Source organism: Acartia tonsa, chromosome 13, assembly GCF_053477335.1.
Source record: "Acartia tonsa isolate MP-2025a chromosome 13, ASM5347733v1, whole genome shotgun sequence".
Classification (NCBI taxonomy): Eukaryota; Metazoa; Arthropoda; class Copepoda; order Calanoida; family Acartiidae; genus Acartia; species Acartia tonsa.
The window spans coordinates 10227240-10255200 of record NC_137272.1 but is presented as its reverse complement, the minus strand read 5'-3'; the positions used below and the strand labels follow the sequence as shown (position 1 = coordinate 10255200).

The 27961-nt window shown below is 33.2% G+C and overlaps 2 protein-coding genes across 5 annotated transcripts; both read right to left on the bottom strand.

The window, feature by feature from the left end:
• Positions 1 to 377: 377 nt before the first annotated feature.
• On the bottom strand, positions 378 to 7603 carry LOC145335382 (ELMO domain-containing protein 3-like). The gene is made up of 11 exons (XM_080181131.1): positions 7507 to 7603; positions 7003 to 7082; positions 6456 to 6538; positions 5985 to 6102; positions 5653 to 5711; positions 5320 to 5418; positions 4997 to 5050; positions 3792 to 3869; positions 3521 to 3611; positions 2302 to 2415; positions 378 to 1542 (listed from the first exon to the last, which is right to left on the bottom strand). Exons 1-11 carry the CDS (start codon positions 7530 to 7532, stop codon positions 1424 to 1426), a joined length of 921 nt encoding a protein of 306 aa, XP_080037257.1. The 5' UTR covers positions 7533 to 7603; the 3' UTR covers positions 378 to 1423.
• Positions 7600 to 27961, bottom strand: twin (CCR4-NOT transcription complex subunit 6-like twin). 4 transcript variants are annotated; one of them, XR_013885196.1, is made up of 23 exons: positions 27901 to 27961; positions 26572 to 26646; positions 26108 to 26153; positions 25771 to 25886; positions 25237 to 25307; positions 24922 to 24991; positions 24462 to 24516; positions 23939 to 24044; positions 23554 to 23619; positions 23064 to 23166; positions 22717 to 22774; positions 22331 to 22429; positions 20250 to 20334; positions 17255 to 17345; positions 16819 to 16955; positions 15927 to 15977; positions 15346 to 15427; positions 14622 to 14699; positions 13162 to 13270; positions 12740 to 12790; positions 12251 to 12319; positions 10649 to 11478; positions 7600 to 8175 (listed from the first exon to the last, which is right to left on the bottom strand). XR_013885196.1 is itself a non-coding variant. In XM_080181128.1 (22 exons), the coding sequence occupies exons 1-22, from the start codon at positions 27928 to 27930 to the stop codon at positions 11384 to 11386; spliced, it is 1743 nt and encodes a 580-aa protein (XP_080037254.1). In that variant the 5' UTR covers positions 27931 to 27961; the 3' UTR covers positions 9041 to 11383. The 4 variants fall into 4 exon arrangements, 1 of the variants encoding a protein (XP_080037254.1); XR_013885194.1 differs by lacking the exon at positions 7600 to 8175 and adding an exon at positions 9041 to 10112; XR_013885195.1 differs by lacking the exon at positions 7600 to 8175 and having other exon boundaries at positions 9041 to 11176; positions 11272 to 11478.

The window sequence follows — 27961 nt, the reverse complement described above, 5'->3', positions numbered from 1 at the left end:
AAAGTTTTCATGAAAAAAAAAGTTTATTTTTTTCATTTTCTGACAACAATAAGCACTGAATTTTTGCAAGCAAAAAGAAATCAATGTCTTTTTTTGGACGTTTCTTAAAGGCAAATTTTGTCTTTTTTATTGCTCATTTTAACACAAATTCCATTTGTTATATTACAATTTAAATCAACATAGAGTGTTTAATACAAAGACTAGATAGAGAGAAGTGCTATATAATATTATGTTAAAAAAGGATAAAACAAATATTTTGATAAACAAATATTAGAACAGGAGAGAAATTTGATGTACATAAAAAAAAAGTTTCAAAACAGCCAGTGATTTTGAATAAATCCAACTCATTTTTAATTTTTGGAAGGGGGGGGGGGGGGTTAATGCAACCATCGTAATCAATGATTAAATGACACTTAGAATTTGAATTTTGATCTGAAATTTTTCACGAGTAATCCTTGGTAGGTCTATTTTCCCTAAATCATGAAAAATTTCATATCAAAATTCGAATTCTAAGTGCCATTTAATCATTGATTACGAGATGGTTGCATTACCCCAATAATGCAGGGAGGGAGGGGATACTAGACAACAAACTACACTGGTACCCAGAGTTGTATACAGTTGGTGATGTACTGTACAATTACATAAATCGGTAATGGTCTTATCCCTTAAAATCCCTGCAGAGATTTGATTTAAATGTCAAAATCAGATATTTTAAGTATAATTTTCGTTTTTGCGAGCAGTTCCTGCCATTTGTCCTATTCTTCTTATTGCTTTTAAAAATATATGTTCGAGTCCCTTGATTATCACATATACATTCAGAATATTCACAAGTGAAATCAAAGCTCTTGCAAAATATATATAAGCTCTGATAATGAAGAAAGGGGACTATCCAACAAAGATTAGTTAGACTCTAGTGGTTTCTCCACATACATTGCATAAATATGTGCTCTATTTTCTAAAGAAAAATACGCTAAAACCATCTCAACACTTTAGCTTAGCAATTAAATTAACCTAAACCATCCCCGAAGCTTCCCTAAAAACAGATAAAAATGTATTGCTTCATTTGTTAAATAGTCCACTTTCATGTAGTGCAAAAACATCACACAAATAAAAATAATAATATGAGCAAAAATATAAATTTTTTTACACAAAATTGTAGGTTCTTTTAAAATTTAAGTTAATTTAAGTTAAGAAGAATATAATTTTATTAATATCATTAGTAAAATATATTCCCTTATGAAATTAAAACAGGGGTGTATATTTTCTCACAAACCCCCTCCACACCCCGGCGGGGTGATGGGAGGGGTGAAGTGCAGAAATCTGAATTTTTACTATATAATTTTAGGGAAAGCAATAAAGGGGTGTAGAGAAATTTTTATCTAGAATGGAAAATATACACCCTTGATTATTAAAGTTAAACTTGTTAAAATTTTGGACTGGTGGCGATAACCGCATGACCTTTGCAGGCCTTACTCAGCTGCAAGTACGTAGAGAAATCATTCAGCAGCTTCTCTGGACTTTTTCTTGCCGTTTCCTCTGCCTCTAGAAAAGATAAATCTTGTAATGTTGATTAACTTATAGCAGTTGCGCCTCTAGAATCTATGAGCTTGTATTTTACAGGGTAGGATTCCTCCATTTGATATATAAACTAGATGATTTTATAAGGGGGGGGGGGGGCGAAAGTGACACTTTTTGAAACCAAAACTAAGAGTCAACAAAGGAACTGAACTAAAAAAAGGGTTACAGGTCTGAGATTTTGCATGGCAGTTGCTTTATAGGGGTACAATATGGAACTGTGAAGAAACGGCGGCGCAACCGCCGAAAACCGCCTTTTCCCGCCGTAATTTTTGTTGCCTTTTCTCGGCGGTTTTCGGCGGTTGCGCCGCCGTTTCTTCACAGTTCCATATTGTACCCCTATAAAGCAACTGCCATGCAAAATGTCAGACCTGTAACACTTTTTTTAGTGGAGTTCCTTTGACTTTTAGTTTTGGTTTCAAAAAGTGTCACTTTCGCCCCCCCCCCCCCCTTTATAAAGACTGACATACCGTCACTCATGAATGTTAAGAAGAATCAGGGTGGGAGGGGATATTGTACTGTAAATTACACAGGTAAAAAACTTTTAGTTTTAGATTGGTTAGTTTTAAACTAGTAGTGCACAAGTTTTTCAAACCAATAATTTTAATCTGCAGAAGTGTTAATCTTGTTGATTATCCTTGGGGATGTTTTTCAATTTATCGTCTATTGTCTTATCCCTTAAGATCCCTGCGTAGAACAGCATTGCTACAAAAAATCTATCTCTACCTTGTAGGACAAAACCACAGTTGGAAATAGTCTTGTGTTGGGTTTTCCAGATATGATAAATATGGAACATCACAGATACGTACAGCTTGTTAAAGCTTAACCAAGCATCTTTCTCTAAATAATAAATAGATAGATAGACTAGATAGATTAGATATCTAGCCAGTCCAGATAGATACATAGAATAAGGAGGAATAGAAATGAAAACCTCAAATATTTTAGGGAATATTGAAGAAAAGTTGCGCTTGCGCAATAAAAACATAATATGAAATTTGAATGGTACACATGTCAAGTTGGGACAAAACTGAAATAATATCTTTTTAATGAAAATATATCGAAAAGTATTAGATTTTTCCTCTAACTTGACGCAACTTGCGTAATCACTCAATTACGAAATGTAAAAGTAACTTGCACATAACTCAACAATTAATAAAATAATTTATGATAATAATTGAAATTAAAATACTTAAAAATATATAATTGGATATAAACATCTTTTACTCTCAGACCTTAAAAGAATTAAAAATCAGCTGCTAAGGATTTTTTGTAAACAAATTCATGCACAACCCTAATACAAATGCCGTGATCATTATTTCTTAACCAAATATTTTTAAAGTCATTTTTTTACTAAATTCATGTTGAAATGAATTTTTGTTTAAAGTTTTGCTAATACTATAAGGTTTTAATCCATTGTGAATAGGACAAATATGGCTGGACGATTGGCTGTATGGCTTTTAGTATACTATTAAAAAAGGCATTTATTTTTCATATCATTTCTCGATAATATCTGAAATCATATGATTTTACTACAAGCCTTGTAGCCATTTAGGGCTTTCAAAAGTTCCAATTTTATTTCAGGCTAGCCAGGCAGAATCTTCTACCTGGATTCTATTCTATACTTTATCTTCTTTGGATAGATACCTACCAAATACTAGAAAATAGAGATATAGAATAGATTCCTTCCACCAATGAAGAAAATTAATTAAAAAATAGTTACAAAGAACTAAAAATATAGATTGCTATAATGTTAGAAAATAGATAGAGTCACGTAGTATTCATAATACAACTGTCTTAAGATATATCTTGAAAAGAATATTTATCAAGAACCCATTCCCCCCCCCCCCCCTCCTCCTGAAAAAAGGCCTCTAAAACATCCGACGTATACATTTGTGTAAGTACAGAGAAGAATAAGCGGAAGAGTAACTTTTATAAATGTAGATACCTAAAAATAATCTAGTATCAAGCAAACCATCTCGTAATATATGCAAACAAATTCGGGTAACATTCAAACTCAAAACCATCAATGGGAACTCCTAAAATATTACAAATGTATAAAAATTTTAGGCGTTCATCTTTCTAGTAACTAAAGGCTTTGTGAAGCTTCCATAAATGGAGAAATAAATCGCTTCAGTATGAACAAACAAAAAAATTTACTACTAGGAGAATCGTATCTCATCGCTATTAAACAAAATTTTCTGTGTAGTTTCCCCTACCTGAGATTCTTTTAGAGAAAGTGCGTACACTTGTTTTGAAAATGGAATAGTTTCTTCGGTTACAACTAGGTACAAAGCCTGAAAAAAAAGTTATTTGATTGATTAATTATCAGGGATCTTAAGGGATAAGACAAAGGATGACAAAAGGATAAATTGATGTACATCCAAAATTGTGATACAAAAAAATTGCCCTTTCAGTAGATTAAAATGTTAAAAGTTTGGAACCAACTAGGTAATCGAAATTCAATTAAAGTACCCAAAGATTGAATAAGATAAAATAGTCATAAAACTTTGGGTACCCAGGGAGTAAGGGAGGGGACAATGGGCAATTAATTCAATATAAGAGTTATTAAAGAAAGGGCATGAAATCCAGTTTAATCCAATAAATTTGTAGAAAATTATAAAGGGATTGTTAATTGAATAATAGATTTCCATAGCGTCATGTAAAGTGAAATCACAACTTGTTTTTGATGAAATATATTGAGTTTTTTTGGTGTGATTTTTATATTAAAAGATTATTGGACCCGGCCAGCTGCTAGCAAGAATATGACTGCCCCTTTTTATTCTGTTTATTTCCCTTGCCCCTTGCCCCCACCTCCCTTCTCCCCGTCTGCTACATTCCAAACTAACACAACGAGTGTTTATTTCCCTTCCCCCCACTTCCCTTCTCCCTTTTCCCCATCTGCTACATTCCAAACTAACACAACGAGTGTTTATTTCCCTTCCCCCCACTTCCCTTATCCCTTCTCCCCGTCTGCAATATTCAAAACATACATAACGAGTAGCGGCATTATATGCGCAAGTCCCCAAACTCAGTCAGAAACTGCTAAATTCTTGCACATTCCCTTTAAGCCAGTCCCCAAAGTCTGAGACTCCTAAAAATTGAATATTCGATCCATTGTCCCCTCCCTTACTCCCTGTTGGGTACCAGTGTATGTTACAGTCGAATGAGCCCCTCCTAAATAGAATCCGAAATCCATGAATTACTGATTATCTGCCGCAGTTTAATCCGAATCAGCAATACATATCTAGGTATAGAAAATATGATCCAAGTTGGTAAAAGTAGTTCGGATTTCTTTTTTGACAAGTTCAGTTGTAAAGAGAAGTTGCATGAATGTATGACATCTGATTCATTCCAGTTACCATATTAAGTTATGATACACACACACAAACTTCATAATACTTGAAGCGTAGAAACTACTTACATTTATCAAACCAAGAATTCCAACTCCCCTAAGATCTGTGCTCGGATCATTACCCTAAAGATATAAACATTATTCAGTTTGAAAATACAAGGGAGGGAGGAGAAATTGGACTGTAAATAGGAATGGTACAATTTTTTTAAGGAAGTCAATACAAGCCCATCACCCATGTAATAAAGACGTCCTTGATGATATGCACAACATTGTAATAGTACATTTGCTGTGGAAAAAAAAGATTTAGAACAAAATAACGTTTCATAGATCTAATAACCGCAGAAATATTCCAATTAAGAAGTAGCTTCGCTACTAGAAAGCATTTACTATACCTGGAAACCAATATCTTCCCAGTGGTGACCATACCTCGGACAGTCAACTTTAGATCCGGTCAGCTGACGGTACAAACTTCGCAACATTGCCAGGTGAATCTATAAAGAAAATTTCAGGGATCATAAGGGATAAGACAATGGACGGTAAATTGATGTTCATTCCCAATACAATAAAATAAGCTACTTAACCCTTTCAGTAGATCAATATTGTTGGTGTTGATTATCAATATTTTGACCCGCGCTACTCAATAAAATGCACAGCTAGGAATTCCAGACAAAGGTTGTGTAATCAAAGGGTTGGTTGTCTGTTACAACGAGAAAATAAATTTTTACCTGTTGATCATTTTGGAATGGTATCAGAGCTGTGGCGAGAATTGACTGTTTTGCATTTTCTGAAAAATATAAGTTTTGATCAAATGAAAACCTACTATATCCCTATTCTTAGGTAGGTACCTAGGCCTTAAACTATTCCGCTAAGAAACTAGTTTAATATCAGAGAAACCCGCCATTCATGATTTAATTAAAGTACCCAAAGTTTTAAAAACAATTAATGTGTTTATAACTGAGTAAAACTTAAAGTACAATATCCCCCCCCCCCCTGGAGAAAATATGAAAAGTACCAGCCAAACATTGAAAAGTTGAAAACAATAAAAACACAATGATACCTATGTCTCCAGGTAGTCTAGGGCCGCTACAAATACAACTATAGAACATCTCCCAGGTAGTTTTAGGCCTCTCTCCAACTTGTCCAATATAGGAGTCCAAAACACCAGAATTCAGATACTAAATAAAAACTAAAATACTACAGAGAATATAATCCTAGAATTTTAGTAGCGAAGCTACACTACGCAAAAGACCAAACCTGTATGTCCTTTTGTCTGTAATGAATGTTTTAGGCAAATCTATAACTTGTTTAATACAGGATTCCAACAAACCTACTAGTTAGAAGAAACAAAAGCACTAAATAAAACTTTTTTGAAATTAATGTTTTTGAGATCCAAGAGATCCAAATAACGAGAAAAGATAAATTCATTTGTCTAATAGCATTCAAGAAATCACATCTCCACATAGCATTGCGAACAGACAAAGTGAAATATAGAGTAGATTCTCCGCTTTAAAAAAAATATGAAACTAACCTGAATAACATCTGGAATACTGACTAACGGACTCAGAAAAGTTTTGTCTTCATTGGATATATCATCTTCTCTGTCTCTATCCCCTATAGAATCAAAAAGGATAATAACATCCATAAAAGCGATGACCAATAAATCAAGAGGATAGACGACAAACAGACAGAGTGAGTTACAAATCAGCAGATGTTCCGTGGTAGTAAGAAAAAAGAAAAATGAAGAATAAATGATTTATTGTAAGTAATTTTTGAAATTAAGAACCTAAGATCTTCTAGATGCTCTTTGGTAAACAGCAGTTATGAAAATAAAAGTACGAAAGGACTGATGGTCGAAAACCAAAGTAAATTACATAGTAACTGTGCCACTATTAAAATTTTGACAACCATAAATAAATACGAAGCGTACAAGAATCTAATCTTATTTTTTTAGTCCAGCAAATGCGATAAGGTGTTTATAGAAATATAGTTACCAGTTTAATTCAAAGTCAAATATCCCCTTCCTGATTGTCAACTTTGTAGAAAGTGTGCCAACAGAAAAGTAGAAAATACCTTACCATTAAATGAGGGAACAATTTCAGCAACATTACTCCATTCGTCAGCTGTTTCCAGAAATTTCACCAACTCCTTTGTTGAACTGAAAATAAAATACGATTTCCAATCTTTATATAAACGAATAAAGATCTGTTTCTGTCTGGATTAAGAGAATCTTGATAACCGCTGAACCGATATAAGGGCTGAGAACTTTGAGAGAACCAGCAGAAAATATTTTATATTAATTCTCCTTACAAACGAGAATATAATAGCTTAGTCTACATATGGGATCTTAAGGGATAAGACAAGAGACGATACTTTAATGTACACCCCCAATGATAGTCAACAAAATTACCTTTCTCCTATTGTTTTACAGTTAGGATAATGCTAGTTTGTAAGAAACCAATAAAAGTCCCAAAAGTTTTTAAGAAAATGATAAAGATAACATAGTCACAAAACTTTGGGTACTAGTGAAATTTACAGTCCAATATCCCCTCCCTCCCTGGTCAACATAAAAAAATTATTACCTTGTATCAACTTCGTCTTCAAACATTTTTATAGCAAAGTGTTCCTTGAAAACTGCGCCAAAAACTAAGTATAAAAACAGCCATCACATCTTATCTGAAATAATGTTTCCATCAAAAAATAATTATGGTGTACCATGATAACAACAAAAAATGAGAAAAATTGACTAAAAAATGATTACAATAATAAAAAAAAATAACAAACTCTGGCAGTTAAGGCAATAGTTTTGGTAAGAATCATTATTAGATATAAATATTAAATTAAAGTGAGATATTTAGGTTTTTCAAACAAAATAAATAAAAGAATGTAGGTATTATGTTAAAAATAATATTTAACATAATACATTTCATAAAAAGTTCTTTTTTAAGATTTACAAAGATAAAAGTTAAAAATAAATAGGACATTTACCATATCAAATCTAAATCTACTTAAAATAATACTTTGAATTACCTTTTCTTTTAAAACACTTTTAGTTTTAAATACTAAGTTTTAAACCTTATAAAATGGTTATAACATAACATTTAAGATTAATCTAATAATAACAGTTGCTTACAATTTTACAAGACAAAAAACTTTAAAAGGTAACAAATTGCATTCATAGATTTTTTTAGAGACAAAATTAAATATTACGTTTTTTTAGAATGTAAATGAATAAATATAAAAGGTAAATTCTTTTATTTAGCGATTGGACTATCATTTGCCCCCAACCAAAAATTATTTTCAAAGTAGAATTAAAGGCAGTCTGTTTGGTTAAGTATGAAGTAGCCCGACAGATTAGAAGCCCGCAATGGGTATTTGATGCATCTGCCCATCATAATACAAAACAAGCGGTTGCGCCCCTAGCATCTAGGGAAGGAAGAGCAGTAAATGAGTCTAAATCAACTCCAAGACTTAAAAGTGTAAAACTTAAAACCATCCCATGACCTAAATGAAACTTCTCTAAAATGATTAACTCAACAAGTGGTCCAATAGCATTTTAAAAGAATCTACCAAAACAAAAGACTAAAAATGTGATGCTTTAACAAGAACACATTTATAAACAAGAGCAGAGAGCGGAGCAAAAATAAAGATCACAGAACAGATGACTAATAATAATAAAATAAATTCACAGGAAGGTAACTTTGCAATATAAGTTAATATGTTATGTTTTCAGCAGGGTTTCGGATCCGCATTGATTTTATGCGGATCCGGATCCGGATCCTCAAAATTTGGTCAGTGCGGATCCGGATCCTACTGGATACGGATCCGGATCTTTGACAATAAAAATAAAATAAAAAAAAAAAATTTTATTCTTTAATTCGAAGTCAAAAATACTTTTAATTTTCAAGTCTGAACCTAAACCTTAAAGATTGGCTCTCATCAAGAGAATGTCTGAGATTTTATATAAATTTAGGTAGATTTTTCCATTTTTTCCGCATTTTTTTGAGTCTAAGGATCCGGATCCGGATCCGCATTTTTTTGCGGATCCGGATCCTTGGACTCAAAAATATGCGGATCCTTGCGGATCCGGATCCGGATCCGGATCCGAAACCCTGGTTTTCAGGGATTTTAAGGAATAAGACAATGGACGATAAATTTATGCACATCCCAAATGATAAACAAAATTCTATAGATTAAAATTATTGGCTTAAAAGTTAAGAAACTCTTAGTTTGAAACAACCAAAAAGATTTATTACATTACAAGTGTCCGTATTTTTTAGTTTTAAAAAATTTGGGAACTTGTATAATTTACAGTCCAATGTCTCCTCCCCACCATCCCTTTTTTAGTTTGAGAACAAATAAACAAAATATTAAAGAATCATACTAACTTAGGTTATTTATGGACAAAATTGAAACGAGCATACGTTTTGAGATTAAAATTAAAATTTTTAGGCATGACGACTCTTAAAAAACCTTAGATATTCTAAAATACGAAATTAAAAGAGATAAAATGGATATCTTACGTAACAGCATAATAGATAGGGGCATAACAAAGACACTGAAAAAAATAGATTAGGGCAGACATTGTTTTTAAAGTGATTTAATAATAAAGAAGCCAAATGTCTTGAAGTGGGTCAGCAAAATATAAATTTGGTTAACTCGATTCATTCCAGGGATCTGAAGGGATAAGACGATAGAGGATTTTATATACATCCCCAAATAATGATACAAAATTTCCACTTCAGTAGATAAAATATTGGTCAAAAAGTTTGAACACTACTAATTTGAACCCATCAATTAAAATTCTATAAAAAGGAACCAAAGTTTACGACCTACCTAGAGAATATGAATAACATGGTTATACAACCTTGGGTGTCAGTGTCAATTACAATCCATTGTTCTACGTCCAAAAGGGGGGGGGGGAGGTAAAAACAAATTTTATTTGTGCCACAGAAAATACAATAAATCCCCCCACTCCCCCAACCTTTAAAAACCCTCATGAAAAAACACTCCAAATAAAAAGCTTGGACGTCCTTGCATTGTCCCCTCTATCCCGTACCCAACCAAACGCCAGAAGTATTAATTTGTCTGCCCTGTCTGTCATAATTCTTCCAGAATCTTTGATTCTGTCCCCAGATTGCGTGAAAGACTAGGAATCTGAGCATTTAAAATAATTACCAGATCAAAACTCAACAATTAAGATGAATAAAATCATAAGAAGCGCAGCAATGACATCCTTATATAAATAGTTTGTGTGTGTCTGTCTGCACTAAAGAATCTCGCTAACAGCTGAGCCGATGTGGTTGTCCTTTACAATGTATGTAGTTTCTAGGTCCTGGGAAGGTTTACCACTATTTTGGTGGAGGGTACCACAACCCTCCGAAGAGAAATTGCCCATAGAAAAATGACCACTCCTCCCCCAATACTTTTTAAAATTTTTCTTTTTACACCAAACTTGAAAATGATTGGGGGGGTCGACTTCATCCTTCCTCAACACAAGTGCCCACCTGAGGCCTCTAGAGTCGTAGCCTCAAGTTTTAAATAAAATAGGAAGAAATTATTGAAAATATTTTAAGTGGTTGTTAGGGTGTGTTTTGGTAAAATTTATTTACAAAACAACTGTCGGACATACTGACAAAATCTAACCAAAACGTAGCTTAACTAAAAATAAGATTATATTTAATCAGAAAGAAATGTCTAAAAAAGACAAAATAAACGACTTACCATGATCCTAACATAGGGTGACTTGATATCATAATTGAGATAATAACATCTTCTAGTGCGCTGATGGGTTAAAATCATTTGGAAAAAAAATTAAGAATTATTAAACCATTAAACATTAAATACTACAGCTACACTCATGTGACTGGGCTTAATTTAAATTAATGACCTTTTCATTGATTAATGTTAACATATAAATTAATACAATTTTAAACAATATCTTTAACACCGTTTTAGAGATATTAATGATTTAAAACACGCATAGTTATTAGGTAGGTAGTTATTTTTTAATGATTTTGCAATAAATATTTTACCACAAAAACTTACTTTCTAAGTTTTCATTAAAGAGTATTTTGTAAATCTGTACAAAACTTGAAAATAATAAATGGCGGTAGCTTTCATAATTCAAACACATAGTACATAACTTGGTATTTTTGTGTACATAAACTACAGTACACTAAGTACAAGTAGTACAATATTGTACAAAGTATAGTGGAACATAGATTGGTGGGTTTATACTGATTTTATTCACTGGGTATGTAATTGAAATTTTGTTGTGGTATAACTATGATAAATTTTCTTTTTTTATCTACATTTTTCTCAAAATAAGTAAAATTAAAGCATACCTTGTGAAAAAAAAACAATTTTAGTGTATAATATAATGACTGATTATTATGGTTTTTATTAAAAATCTTCTTTTGATATAGACAGGTTGAAGCCTAAGCAGCAGCCATACAGTTAGAATTCCTTCATGCGCCTGATGTTGTAGCCCATGGTGGAGGGGGGAGGACCCATCATTACTTGGCTGCTCATTGCAGAACTCCGGGATGTCACTTGGAATATTAAGGGTTAAAGACATCATCATGAAATGACTGGCACTGCTAGTTGAAACCAACCAATCAAGATTTTATAAAAGTATCAGTGTAATTTACATTCTTATGTCCCCGACTTTAGAAAAATAGGAACAGGTCTATAGATGGACTCATATTCAATAATTGTTGGGTATTGCAAAATACTAAAGCTTTTTTATAAAACGCCTATTGAGCACGAGGCCGCTTCAACTTGGAAGTGTTTTTAGATTGAAGGACTGATCGAGAACCACCCCCACCCTTTTTTCTTTTGAAATAAAAATTACATCTTACTCAGCATACCACTTTTACTACCTAGCCCTTTAAATTAAAAGTGTAGCTGCTCTAATTCAAATTACTATTCCGCACATCTGGCTTAGTAGCAATAGGAGAAATCTTTAACGTTAGATATGACGCGGCGTTGGGCCGAAAATCGAAACCATCTCCTACACGCAACGAGCAGAATCGCTACAAACGCGATTACGTTCAGGATATAGGGTATATCTGAACACATTTCTGGCCAGAATAAACAGGGATCCCAACAAGATCGTGTCAGACACTTGTCCAGAATTACACACCACTGAACATCTGTTTAACTGTACACAGAATCCTACGTCAATAAATGTGAAAAACCTTTGGAGTAAACCCGTCGAGTCAGCCAGATTCCTTGGCCTGTCCGCCAGAAATGATGAAGACCCGGGATGAGCAGGACACGGGCTAAAACAACAACAACAACAACAACAAACGCGATTTTTACCTGGTAGGGTTAGTCCAAACTCAACAAGCAGCGGGAAATGATCGGAGGGTATGTGGGGGTGAGGACAGCCTAAAACATGATTAGTTTTCATCAAAACTGATGACTTTTTTAATTGAAAAAGATCCTATCTAACGAATGACAAGAAATCATTTGATAAAACTAGCAAGCTAAAAATATGAAAATCAGAAGAAAAAAGGTGACAATACACAACCTTTCATTTTTAGACAGACACACATACCTCCTGCTATGGCAAAGGAGGAAAGCACTATTATAAAAAAAGTGTTACACACACACAGACAAACATTTTAGAGACCACTGTTTTGGAGGTCCCTTAACGATTAATCAACTAAAAATTGTTACCTATAATTATTTATTTCTTAGTAGCATAATTTTAATCTACAAAAGGAGTAATCTTTTTGTCCTAATTGAAGATGTACATCAATTTATCTTCCATTGTCTTATCCCTTATGATGCATTATTCTAACTTACCTACAACTTTGCTTTCTTTCATCCATTCTTCAGACACAGGTCCCAGAATTCCTAAAAACAAATCAATTTGTTACAAAAATACTTTGTTGTTGTTTTGACTTTGGTGTTCTTATGTATTGACTGTGAATGTGAGGTGGGGGGGGGGGGGGGGGACAATGGACTTAGTTTTATAACTTTATAACTTTGTAAGCTATCTTAATCAATGGTTTCAATAACTATGGGTACTATTATTAATTTTTCATTGATTGGTTCCAATGAAACTATTATGGTTCATACTTTACCAACCTTAGAGTTTAATATTTAACAAAATTCAGCATTGCAATTTTTTTACTCGTCATTAAATGACAGACGAATGATATGGACGTATGGGCAATCTTTTTTTATAAAGTAACTTAATTAACAAAAGGAGTAGAACTTGGTACCTAGAGGTTTCATGTTGCCTTTTGGATAGAAGATGTAGTCGATAATCCCTTTGAAATCGAAGGTGTAGTTAGTGAATGGAAGTAACTCCTCTATGTAGGCTGAACACAACTAAAAATATGATTATCTTTTTTAATTTGTATTTTGTCATAATATGTATTTTTAACATATTACAATGAATGTCATTCGGCCTGCTTGTCCTTAACCCTTACAGATCGGGAGGGGGGGGGGTCATATTGACCCCCCCCCCCTCTAGTTTTTTCAATGTCATTTTTTTTGTAGGTAAGATGGAGAGCTGTGACTTCATGACTTTTTAAGTTTAGTAATTATGCGTCGGCAAGAGTTGATTTTATTAGGATATCTGGTCTGTGTCGGTCGTGGTGTCCGGTCAAAGTCGGTTGGGTAGCACAAAAATTTTTAAAAAATTCTAAATAAATCTTAATTTCTACATTATGACTTTTGAAACCTAAATTTTTTTTGGTGAATACTAAGATATCAATGACCTTATGAGAAAAGTGGTGTTATGACCGTTTGACCGCACCCTGACCGACTTTATGGCCGATTTTTGTCCGGCTTTTACTACAGACATATATCATGAATATCGTGGCTTCTATTACAGCTAGAGACCTATAATTTTTTTTGGTAAATTCTTGAGCAACAATAAACAGATAAAAATATTAATTGGCGCCGCCAACCGCCGTTTTACCGCCGTAACCGCCGAAAATGGCGGTTTCCGTTATTTGCCGTTTTTCGGCGATGATCAGAAAAAGTATTTTTTTGTTATGAAAAATAAAAGTTCGTCCTAAAATTTGATCATCCTAGCTGCAAAATTGGCCGCTCTACAGCTGTTTTAAAATTTAGCGGCTGGCCGCTAAAAAGCGGCTAAGGAGCGGCCTGACCGCTATGACTAGAAAAAGTAATTTTCTCTAAAAATACACATGAACCACCAGAAAAAAATTTTACGTCTTTATCTGTAACAGAAGCCGAGATAGAGGGGGGGTCAATATGACCCCCCCCCCCCCCCGATCTATTAAGGTGGGAATTGGGGCCCGATCTGTAAGGGTTAATCTGTAGCATGTTATTATTATTATCCCACCGATTTTAAACTTTGCATGATAAAATCCTGTAACAGTTAAAAAATTAAAAAGTGTATGAACTCAATGATCATTTCTAAAAAGTCCGTATGTCCATATTAAACATGTTGCAATATTTACGTGATAATGTTGTTGATGAAATGGCAATACCTAGGACGATATGTCATCACGTAATGAGCAGAGCATCCCTATTATCAATTCTTCATCATATTTTTGATCATAACTAGGCTGCTGCTTAAATTTTACAAGAGCAGTCACTATACTAGTCAATGTTCGTTTGTCCCTCTGATTTATTGAGCTTCATATTTACGTACGACATCTTTTTATTTTATTTTGGAAATTGCCCACAGAAACGAGAATACTCTTACCTCAAATGTGTGTGTAAAATGTTGATCATTGTTGGAGTGACTTAACATTTTAAACAGGCAGTCCTTATAACCAATATCCTAAAAAGTATTAAAAATTCAATATTATTTAGCAAATATTTATTCTCTTTCAAAGGGGACTATGCACGAAATAGGTCAAGTGATTCTAAGCAACTTCCAGAAGTGAATCTAAATATTTTTTTTTGTTAAGTACTAGGGTTATGTTTGGTACAGTTATACCAACTAAGAGAATTAAATTTCACCATGGTTTTCTATTAATAAAACTTTGAAATATGAAGCATTTTATATTTGAGTGACTTAAAACTTTAAACAGGCAATCCTTGTAGCCAATATCCTTTAAAAAATGTCAAAATTCAGTGTAAAATAGAAAATTCATCATCAAGTATAAATTCTTTCAAAATTTTGTTGCAGTCCTCAAAAATTAAGACATGAAAAAGTATGGATCTTAAGGGATAAGACAATCGACGATAAATCATGTAATTTGTACATCTCCTATAGTGATGAATAAAATTACCCATTTTGTAGATAAAAAAATTAATGGTTGAAACTTCTTTAAGGACAACACAAATAATAAGAACATCAAACAATTTTTTGTATAACGTCGAAAGGGTAAAAATAACATAACCTTTTTAAAGGGTATTTCTCAACTCATGATATTAGCTGCGATTAGACACGTAATCATCCTTGGTAGTAAAAATATGCTAACCTTGAATTCTGGATGGTTCACGGCCACTTTGCCATTTTTAATAAACTCAATCACTCCAGACTCGGGAAGAGAGTTGAAATCTTTAGCGGATTTTTCATTTCCTTCATATGATTTGTTTGAAAATGCTTAAGCTTAGCATTAATATCTAAGCAAGGATAAACCTTTCTATAAGAAACGCAGTGTTAACTCAGATTTTAAAAGAACAAGTATCTGTAATACAATAAAATATCCCTATGATAGTCTTATGATATCTTTAGTAATTGTATGTTTGGAACAGGGTAAAGCTAGAATGCAAATTCTGTATTGTAAATATGAAATACGGATGTAAATGATTCAGGTATAGAGTAGCTGCGATACTTTAGATGTATCTCTATATTTTTTTCTAGGGGCGATTTCTTTAGGGAAGGTGGATGGGGGTAACCTCACTTAAAATCGATATAAACCTTCCTTGGACCATGTCGGTTAAGCGGTTACAGAGATCCTTTACTAAACACAAACACAGACAGACATCCCGTTAGTTTTATATAAGGATAATGTTTTCTAGTTTTAATTATTTAATAAAATGAAAAATCCACTCTCCTGCACATAATAACAACTGAACTTTGGGTGAGTCTTTCTTTCCTGCCCCGGGCCTACAATAAACAAATGTTAGAGCTTTGGAAAATATTATTGTGTAAAAAAAATCTTCTTATAAAGTGAAGAATTCGACAAAACTATATATTAAGTAGTGATGGCAATCCGTCGAATTTTTGGGCCGGATTCGGATTCCGGATTCTAGCAGTATTTTATAATGCTTTTTAAAAAAAATTTAAAAAATGAAGTACTACATATTCCGAGTATCGAACTAGATTTTAAAAGATTTTATATATAATGATGAAAATCTTTGCCTTAAAGCGAGAGTAGAAAGAAAAAACTCAAGACGCTAATTTTAGCATACCAATTATGAATCCAGAATCCGCTATTAAAATACGGATTCCGGATCCGGATTCGGATTCCAAAATTGGCCAAAAATTGGGCGGATTCCGGATCCAGATTGCCAACCCTAATATTAAGTCAGCCTAAAATAGTTATATATTTTTTGGGGGATTAAGTTAGCTTTCGAAAGTTTATATTGTCCAAATATTTCGTCGCTCTTATTATTGGAATTAAGCGTATATAACAAAAAAAAGATGTGTTTGTCTGGTAGAATTTCCGGGAATAGTCCTTTTCGTAACATCGCCCCATAAGGGGCGATTCGTCATATTTATAAAATAGCTTTTTATTGCTTATTTTAGGTTATATTGGGTTAGGTGATTGCCCCAGAGGGTTAAAGCCCCCCGCAGGGGCTAGAAATAGGAGAAAAGCTACTGTGAAAAATATAAAGAACCGCCCCATAAGGTGCGATGTTACGAAAGGGACTGTACCCGAATTTCCTTTTAAGTTTGAGAGAATATAAGGTCAGTTTGACCATCTAAATCCATTACTACCACTCACCTAAAATGTATGCCTCTGAATGACTCTGTGATCTGACGAATCTGCTCCATAAGCATCATTGTCTGTATGAGCTTGACGTCACAAAACTCCGGGTCCCAGTGAATGTGGGCTGAACAGACTAGAATGGGCTGCGCAACCTAAAAGCAGAATTGTTAAATAAATTGGAATTATAAAAGATCTAAAAGGCAGGGGACAAGGGATTGTATATCACCCAAACCTACAAACTGGCTTTCTTATTCATTAACTTTATTATAAAGATGCTTCGCTTTTAATATTGTACCTAATTTTTCTAGATATTATTAAAGTTAAAATCCAGATATTTTAAGTGGACGTTAAGACCCTTCATAGGACAAATCTAACATGCCTAACTTGGCGATAAGGGCTATCCGTTACGGATGGACGTAAAGTAATTCAACAAGAACAAAACTTCACAAACCTGTGACGCGTCTGGTTGTGCATTGGCCTCCCAACATGCCTCTCTGGTCTGTAGGAGCGCAGCTATTGCAATATTGTCTTTTGTCATCACTCTGAAAATAAAATGATTCATTGTTACGATATTCTGATATTTTCTTAGAGGCTTAAATTTATCTTCTTCTACAGTTTATAATATTATAATCATATTTATCTGATTTTTGGAATGATGATTTCTAGAACGATTAAGCACATGTTAGGAGCAAAGAATAACTATTACCAAGTATCAAACTGTAAGTATTACCATCTTGTATTCAATAATTTTGGGACAGACTTTTTAATAGGATGTTCTAATCTATATATTGTTGAATATTAAATGCGTTGTTACTCTAAAATGTCAAAGTTCGTTTATCTCTCTGATTTGTTAAGCTTTGCTTTTTTGGATGTTCTCATCTTTGCAATTTCTTATATCATAGACTGGCGGCTTTGTATTTGAAGGAGTGAAAGACAGAAAAACTATCCAAGACTTAAATCTAATATTGAAATAGCCTAAAACCAACTAGTACTTTGCAATACTCTCCTAAATTGGAGAACTCGAACTCAATCGGATCTTTAGGTATCAAATTTTCAGCTAAAGACAAAAAAGCTTTACTACTTTATATTACCTACTAGCGGCTACGCCCCTAGAAGCTTCTAGGGGCACTGGTAGGAGGGGGGAAAGTCGACCTCATCCTATTTTAAATTTGAGTTTAAAAGGAGTTATTTTTAAATAAGTTAAAATATATTAAAATATTTTTTTGGGGGGAGGGGGGTGAAGACACCCTCTCCAAAAAATAGTTAAAAACCTTCCCAGGACCTATAAGAATCTTCACTGTAAAGGAGATCAATATCCGTTCAGCGGTTAGCGAGATCCTTCGGGACAGACAAAAAACGCTTACTACTTTATGTAATAGGATATGAGATATAAAGTTAACATTTCTATTCATTGAATTCCACTAAAAGCAACGAACTTATTTACTAGTTATTAACATAAAACTAAACATCTGTTACTATTGCAATTTGGAGACCTACCACTCAGGGAAGGAGGGGACATTGGACTGTAAATTGTACTGGTACCCAAAGTTTTTTACTACAGTCAAAACTTTGGATACTTTTATAAAATATTTATTACAATAACTGTTACAGTAAGGCTTCGAATCAGATTTATTTCCGCTGTATAAAAACCGGTTCTGTTCCATACATTAAATGCACAAATCACTGTTTTCTTTTTTTGTCATAATACTTATTCAGGTTCATATGTCAACTAAATGTATTGTTCTGTTAGTCAATAATTATAATTATTATTTTACACTTGTGTTTCAGGGAGGCGACATTGAATTATGAAAATCAAAAAATGATCCTTGATTCGACGGCTTAAAAAAATTTTGCGTACTTTTATTAATAAATATTGGTTGGTTGATTCAAACAGTAGTGCCTAAACTTATGAAAATTTAAATCTGCAGTAGGGGTGATTTTGTTAGGCATCATCTTTGGACAATTACATCAATTTATTGTTCATTGACATATCCCTAAAGATCCCTGGTGATTTTTAAATCAATGTAAATAGAACATAATGCACAAAAAATGAATTATTATTATATTATAACAAGGACAATTACGTTAATAAAATAAATAAAATTGAAAATATTCAATAATAGGGGAGTTAGTTTTCCATTTGATTGGTTATCAGGGGTGTATATTCTATAAATTTGACCCTGCTAAGGAGGGGGAGGGGGGAAATAAAAAATATATTGTTGGGGGGGACGGGGGGGGGGGGGGGTTGGAATGTAAAAATTAAGAGAACTGAAAGCATTTTTTTCCATTTTTCTACCCTCTTTGGCAAAAAAAAACTTAAAAGAATATATGGCAGGGGGATAATATGAATAAAATATGAGTTTTGAAAATATTTTTCAATTTTATCCCCTTCCTTGCTGGAAAAAACTAAAAGGGGAGAAAAAAAAATTTCCAGTAGGGGAAAAAATTAATCTTATGCAGAATATACACCTCTGTTGGTTATTACTTTAGGTCAGTTTAGGTTAGGTTATACCGGATATAGTGTAGCCCTGCAAGGGTTAGGCAACGGAAATAAACTAACCCGACCCCATTTTTAAAAATTAATTTTAAAAATAAGGAGGTGTGGGGAGGGGTGGGTAGGGAAGTTATTAGTGCTCAACCGGTACCTTGTGTTCATGTTCAAGCACCAAAAAGAAAAATTGAAATAATAGCATTAATATTCTAAAACTTCGGGGATAAAAATAAAGGGTGGGGGGGGGGGGGTTTATGCAACCATCTCGTAATCAATGAGTAAATGGCACTTAGAATTCGAATTTCCATCTGAAATTTTGCATGAGTAATCCTTGGTAGGTCTATTTTCCCTAAATCAAACAAAAGTTGGAAAAGTAACGGCTAACGGCTGGCGGCTCAGCCGTTTAGCCATTTTTGGGCTATCTTCAGTGTAAATTTGTAACGAAACCTATCTCCACATAATACTGTTTACCGCTCCAAAACGTTAGCAAACGGTTCTAGCCGGTAGCTATTGGTACTAGAAATTTATAAATGGTTATTGCTATCATTTAACATGAATTAAACAAAAAATATGTTTTAAAAAGTCGATTCCTACAATTAATGACGAATTTGTCCTGAAAATAGGCAAAAAACGGTTTAAACGGCTGAGCCGCCAGCCGTTACTTTTCCAACTTTTTCTTCTATTTAGGGAAAATAGAACTACCAAGAATTACTCGTGCAAAATTTTAGATCAAAATTCGAATTCTAAGTGCCATTTACTCATTGATTACGAGATGGTTGCATTAAAGCTCCCCCCCGCCCCCCCCCCCCCCTTTAAGTGTTTTATTGTCAACTGCAAAACAACTCTAAGCTTGGCAAACTTATTAGGATAATATTACCATTTCCAAAGCTACGCATGGTTGGACAAACATAAAACAGTCATAAGATAGCTACGCTTCTAAAAAAGTGACAATCACCTGTTTAACATGTCTTCATGACCGTTGGCATGTTCTATGGCAATCTGGTTAAACTCAACTAGCTGTTCTTTAATTAACACAAACTACATACCATTAAAATATAATATAAATATTTTTAAAAAACAAATCTTTTAATATTCTAAAAGGGAAATTATTTTATTTGGAAATAACTTTTTAGGAAATTCTCCACAGCGAAGCTACTCTTAGTCTCACAGGCGCAATTTTATTTGTCATCATTGAGTACTTTAAATTATCTTCTATTGTCTGTCTTATCTCTTAAGATCCCTATTTTTATGATACTTGGGCGGGTACTCCCCTACATGTTGAGGTGGAGGGAAGGGGGGGCCCGGGGGGGGGGATAGATACTAACATTTTCAAAGGGATAGTTTCACGAAGTGCATTTTAAAAAAATAGTGAACTGTAAGTTTTTTCTATTTTAAATAACGTAGTAGTGCATAATATAAAGTTATTGATTAAAATTAAAAGATTTGACCAGGGATTTTCTTTAAAAATGAGTTTTTCATTTTTATTTTCAACTTCGTTGCATGTTATATATGTCAAAAACTTTTTTGTCATAAATACAACTTTAGATAGCATTTACTAGTTAATAGAACTTCAAACATTTTATACAACAAAATACACATAACAACAAAGAATGACCAATAAAATATTTAGTATAGTACTTAGAGTAATGATCTTTTTATATGTCGTAGTAGAATATATTAGGCATTGGATAGATATGATTGTGATAAAGAATTTTAACATTGACCTGACCAAACTTTTTTTATTTGACTATATCTAAAGAAGTTAGTGATTTGCAACATAAAGGGGGGGTTTTTTAATGCAACCATCTCGTAATCAATGATTAAATGGCACTTAGAATTCGAATTTCGATCTGAAATTGTGCATGAATAATCCTTGGTAGGTCTATTTTCCCTAAATCGAACAAAAAGTTGGAAAAGTAACGGCTAACGGCTGGCGGCTTAGCTGTTTTCCCATTTTTTTGCTATCTTAAGAGCATATTAGTCACGAAACCTATCTCCACATAATACTTTATCTCGCTATAAAACCTTATCAAACGGTTCTAGCCGGTAGCTGTTGGTACTAGAAATTTAAAAAACTGTTATTGCTATCATTTAACATGAATTAAACCAAAAATATGTTTTAAAAAGTTGATTTCTACGTAATTAATGATGAATTTGCCCTGAAAATAGGCAAAAAACGGCTAAACGGCTGAGCCGCCAGCCGTTACTTTTCCAACTTTTTGTTCGATTTAGGGAAAATAGACCTACCAAGGATTATTCATGCACAATTTCAGATCGAAATTCGAATTCTAAGTGCCATTTAATCATTGATTACGAGATGGTTGCATTAAAAAACCCCCCCTTACATGAGAATGGTCTTTTTTATATATATATATGTTGTATGGTTAGTTGGTATTTCTGCGTGAGATAATGTGTATATTGTAAGTAAACCAGACGGTTTTCTTTATTTTTTAAAAAAGAATCTATAGAAAACCAGTCCTATAATGAACCGGACGTTATTTTATATGTTTTTTAACTAACTTGTCCTAAGGGGAACCCCTGTTCAATTTTTGTGAAATATGTGGAAAAAGATTCTCTGAAATTTGTGATTTGGCTATACATATTTGGAAAAAAATAGACCATTCTCATGTAATTTATGTGGCAAATCACTTTAACTTTTTTTAGATATTGTCAAATAAAAAAAGTTTGGTCTGGTCAATGTTAAAAATTTTTTAACATATAATCATATCTATCCAATGCCTAATATATTCTACTAAGACATTTAAAAGTTCACTACTCTAAGTACCTTAACTCTTTAAATACACTTCATAGAACTATCCCTTAGTCTTAAAAGAAAAAAAAATTTCTATGTCGCTTTCTCTTGGGAGGTTATGCTATAATTTTAAACCTTCCCTGGACCTATAAGAAGCCCCACTGTAAAGGAGAACAATAAATGTCCAGCGGTGAGCGAGATCCTTCGGTACAGACAAACAGACAGACATCCTGGTACTTTATCATAAGGATAGATAAGATTGTCTTTTCATTATATTATTTCCTTAGCAGTTCTGTAAAATATAGCACAGCCGTCCACATATTTCCTATCAGATTCAGACATGGTTTTTGCCCGAGACTTGGGGTGGAAAATACCTTCATAGCCTGAAAAAGAATAGTTTATCAAGTCAGGGATTGAAGAGACTTTGTTCTGTAAATTAGACTGATACTCAAAGATAACAAAACCGGATTCTGATTACATCATACCATAGACTCCGTTTCTTAAATATTACAAGAACTGCCACTCTAAAATTAATGTTTGTTTGTCCGACTGTCTAAGTTTTTGAGCTTATCTTTTCATGGGTGTTGTCCTCCTTGTTATAAAGGCGTTGCTACAAAAGGTCTAATCTTTTGTAGTAGACCTTTTGTAACAACGCCGTTACAAAATATACCTTCTCTCTTTAATTCTGGCAAGAAGAAATTGTAAAATTGATCTGTTTCAACCTCCTGGTGATAATTTCATTAATATATTTTTATTAGGTACCTAAAGTTTGATTACCACGTTATCTTATTTGTTTGCTTGGTTCCCAATTTTTTTTATTTTTAATATGCAGAAGGGGTGATTTGTTTATCATCATGGCGATTTGCATCATCAATCGATTGTCATATCCATTTAGTTCGCTGAAAAAGAATATATTTCTAACATGACTATAGATAGATCCTTCATCAGTTGTACTTTTATTCTATATGATAAAAACCGGTTTTTAACCAGCGGAAATATGCAATGAAATTATTCCTGAAGCGCGATGATGTCCGCTGAAAAATGTTTAATTTCTTCCAAGATCATTTTCTTGCGATACTCCCAGTTGAGGGCCCACTGCGGACAGTAGCCGTACAAACCTCTGAAAACAAGATTAATTATGACAGGGGGGGGGGGGGGGAGGACATTGGACATTAAATTACAATTGTACAAGTTTCATCCAGTTTTCTTATTCGTGTTTTAAAAACTTTCTTTTTTTCGAATTTTGATTGGTCTATTATGAACCAGCAGTGTACAAACTTTTTAACCAATAATTGTAACCTACAGAATGCGTACTTTGTTTATTATCATTGGGGACGTAAATCTGTTTACAGTTCAATGTCTTATCCCTTAAGATTCCTTAAAAACTGCGAAGGGGCTCAACTGGCAACAACTATATTCTTTACGAACATCGGTCAGATTCGCAGACAAATTTAAGTCACAAAGAGTAGCTCCAGGACTAATACATTAACAATAATGAAACACTTACCTTGTGGCGTATCTATCACACAAAACATTATAACACATAACAGTAAACAGGGCAGTGGGTGAATTTCTGCAACGTTTATTATTCATAGCGGATGTACTAATAGCATTTATGATTTAGGGGTTTTGTTATCGACAATAGCCTTAAACCATCCAAAACTATATAAAAAAGCATAAAACCATCTCAAAATAAAGAACTTAATCGGTTTGGTGGCTAGGGAGATATTTTAACAGACATAAAAAAATGACAAGTGGGCGGGGCTAGTAGAAAGCCTTGGTCTAAAAAAAAAACTAATTTCTAGACAAAGAATGTTCTGTCACTTGTCTATAATATCTTTAATAATAGGAGATAAGTTTAGTAAATGTTTGTTCTATGAATAATAAAATGCCTGTCTAATGGAGCTAGCTGCATCCAAGGTCTGGGGGGTGGAGGGTTGGTGGGGACAGCCAGGTTGTCCAGCATAAAGTCCAACAACTTCCTGGTTCCATTTACCTACACAGAGTTGTAAACATTGTTTTGGAAGATTTTTCTCAGGGGTGTATTTTTTCTTACAAAGTTAAAATTCTTTCCCTACTTTCTCCCCATTTTGTATTATATAACTGAAAGGGGGGCGTGAAGGGGTTCATACAACACCCATAAGAATTTATTAGTTTAATTAAGATATTAGGTGGTATAATCATATAAATACTTGAATATTATTGTTGGCAAATCTATTATACTAAAAAATAGCCTAAAACTATCATGGGACTTATTTATACTTCCTATAATAAAGACCCAATCGATTCAGTAGTTATCGAAGATCAAGATCTCAAACTAGAGACAAAAAAACCTAGGTAGGTAGGTACCTACTTCTATAAATAGTAGGATATTTTAGAAATATTGACGAAATGAAATATAAACAATGTTTTCCTCGGTAAATATTGACATAATATCTGAACCAAGCGGGTTTCCCTTCAGTCCCATAACCTAAATAAAAACAGATTAGATAGGAATTTTTAAAATAAAAGTTGGTAGTCAACCCCCCACCCCCCTAAAACTAAAAACATGAAGCCACCCTCAATTAGTGGTATCTTAAGTGATGGAACTACTTCCTCTATGTAATAATCTGCAAGGAGGGGTCAGGGGACAAAGAACTCTAAATTAGACTGGTAGCTAAAGTTTATTACCACATTATCATATTAGTTTGCTCAAAAACTTATGGTACTTTTTACTAAATTATGATCGGTTAATTTCAAACTAGAATTGTCTGAACTTTTCAATTAATAATTTTAATATACAGAAATGATAATCTTGTTTACATCATTAAGGTTATATGTATATAAATCTATCGTCCATTGTCTTATCCCTTAAGATCCCTGTGTGTGAACTAACCTGTAACTGAAACAACTTTCCCAATTCATATGGAAGAGCTCTGAGGTAATTGTTGTTCAACATTAATTCTCTAAGTAAATAGAAAGACATTTAAATTTGTGTTTAATTTACAAATATTCGGATATTTTATTAATTCTTGATTGGTTGGTTCCAAATAGAACTGTTCAAACTTTTCTACCAAAGTTTAAATCTACAAAACTAGATAATTTTGTGAAGAATAAGATGTTCATATATTTTTATCGTTCATTGTCCAAGAGGGGTTTCAAAGCTCGAGAGGCATGGCACTTTGAGGGAAAACATCGAGTATTTACTTGCCTGAGATTACAGAGATCTCCAATCTCGGCAGGAAGAGATCGTAGCTTGTTATTGGCGAGATCAAGTCGTCTAAAAGTTCAAACAAACATAAAAAAAATTACTTTCAAAATATATATTTTTTTATAAAACGATAAGGGTTTTATGACTATTAGTTAAGCTATTGATAACAACTGAATCGGTGATTTTAGAGAAACTTTAATAAGTCCCGGAATTGGTTCAAGCTATTTATATTTAAATCAAAGAATTGTTATTAGTCTGTTTAAGATATTCAAGAAATGAACTCAGCAAAAAAACAATTTTAGGACATAATATTTATTGACAGTTTCTTTTATTAAGAAAACTGTGGAATGATATTTGAAGAAACGGTGGTAATACTGCTATTTACCGCCACTATCACCGAGGAAATAACGGTTTGAAAATATATTATTGTACATCATTTTCCTAAAATTAAGAATCAGGAAATAACACTTTCTTTGGTGTCTAAAACATATTTCAAAACGGATTAATCGAATTTTTATGTTTGTTTGTATTCCTTAGATTTTGTAGCAGCGCGATGGATGGTGGTATTCTATACAGGGAGTTGTCGTTCAAATACAAAGCTGTCAAATGCTGTAACTGCCATAGTTGGGGGGAGAGGTTCTTTATTGTTCCTGAAAATTAAGTTTATAGGGTTTGATTTATATAAAAAAAAACTTATGAGGACTTTTCAAAAACGAAAAGCGATTAGCAATGGAACCGTTTAACTTTTATTGTTTAAAATATTGCAGAATTTACAGTGCTTTTTACAAAGTACAAGCATTAACTTAACACCTTCCTCCATATTTTTAAAATAAATCAATATTACAGTTCGACTTTAATTGATTGATAATACCTGTTAATTCTAACTCCGGCCAATGTGTGTCTTTTCCTTCTGCAATCTGGAAAAAAGTTAAAGTTGGATAATAATACTAAATAGATTAGGTATGTATTTCAATGTATTCTTGAAATTTATTATCAAAAGAATTATTCTAAATCTATCTAACACTTTCCATAAGAATTTTATTCATCAATTTTTGTAATGCTAACTATAACATTATTGTCACTTCCCCTACCTCACGGGAGGTCAGGGACATGTCACCGATAGCCATATTATCATGTTATCTTGTTCGCTGGCTAAAAAAACTTTGGATAAGAACTTTTATTGAATTGCTATTGGTTGGTTCTAAAATAATAGTGCTCCAAACTTTTTAACCAAAAACCAAAATACAGAAAAGTTATTTTGTTTATGATCATTTGGGGGGGGGGGGTATATATGAATTTTTGTCCAATTTCTTATCTCTTAAGACCCCTGCATACCTCATCTGGGGTAAGAATGTGATGTGTTCTATTTCTCTCCAACTTGTCTCGGTCCGTCTCACGACGAATTAAAGCCTGAAATTAAATTTAAAATATTAACAGTAACATCAATTATTGAACCTTGCGTTTGATAGGTACTTAATGAATATACGTTTTAGAGTCAAAAATAGGTAACGCCATTACAAAATGTGTCTCGATAAATCTAATATATTTATCTGAAGACTGCGGTTAATCGTCTTACTCTTAGATAACTACCCAAACTAGTATCCGCGCGCGGCAGGTCTCCAAAATTGGAAAACTTCAACGAGTAATTTAACTATGGTAAGGGAGAAGTCGGCAAGGTCTTAGATCGAAAATGGCTTTTAAAAATAAATAATACATGTTTATGAAGGGGGGGTTTTTTAATGCAACCATCTCGTAATCAGTGAGCAAATGACACTTAGAATTCGAATTTCGATCTGAACTTTTGCATGAGTAATCCTTGGTAGGTCTATTTTCCCTAAATCGAACAAAGAGTTGGAAAAGTAACGGCTAGCGGCTCAGCCGTTCAGCTGTTTTTTGCTTATTTTCAGGGTAAATCCATCATCAATTACGTAGGAATCGACTTTTTAAAACATATTTTTGGTTTAATTCATGTTAAATGATAGCAATAACCAATTTCAAAACTTCTAATACCAACAGCTACCGTCTAGAACCGTTTGATAGCGTTTTGGAGTAGAAAACGAGTATTATGTTGAGAGAGGTTTCGTGACTAATTTGCAGTATAAATATCAAAAGAATGGCAAAATAGCTGAGCCGCCAGCCGTTAGCCGTTACTTTTCCAACTTTTTGTTCGATTTAGGGAATATAGACCTACCAAGGATTACTCATGCAAAATTATAGATGGAAATTCGAATTCTAAGTGCCATTTGCTCACTGATTACGAGATGGTTGCATTAACCCCCCCCCCCCCTTAGATGTGAACACATGAAATAAGTAGCTGAAATTGTTAACACATTCCTTCAGATGATAGGTCAAACGTATTTATCATGCTTCGACAAATTCAAGTTTACATGTAATTTTTTAAAAGAAAATAATTTGTACTTTCGATTTATACATTTAAAATCTTATTTTAATATCAAGTCAACAATTTATTTTACAAATAACGGTTTAATAATCTTGAGGTAGAAAAATAGCCTAAAACCATACGCAATGCTTAGTTTCATAAATAGAATAAATATATCACCATCCCGGATCAAGCTTAATCAATGGAGAACTCAATCGGGTAGCGAAATCTTAATGGACAGGCAAAACGAACCTAAACACCTAATATTCTAGAAAATCTAGTACCTTATCGAACATTTTCAAAGCACTATTCATAAACTGTTCATTATATAATTCAACTCTGAAA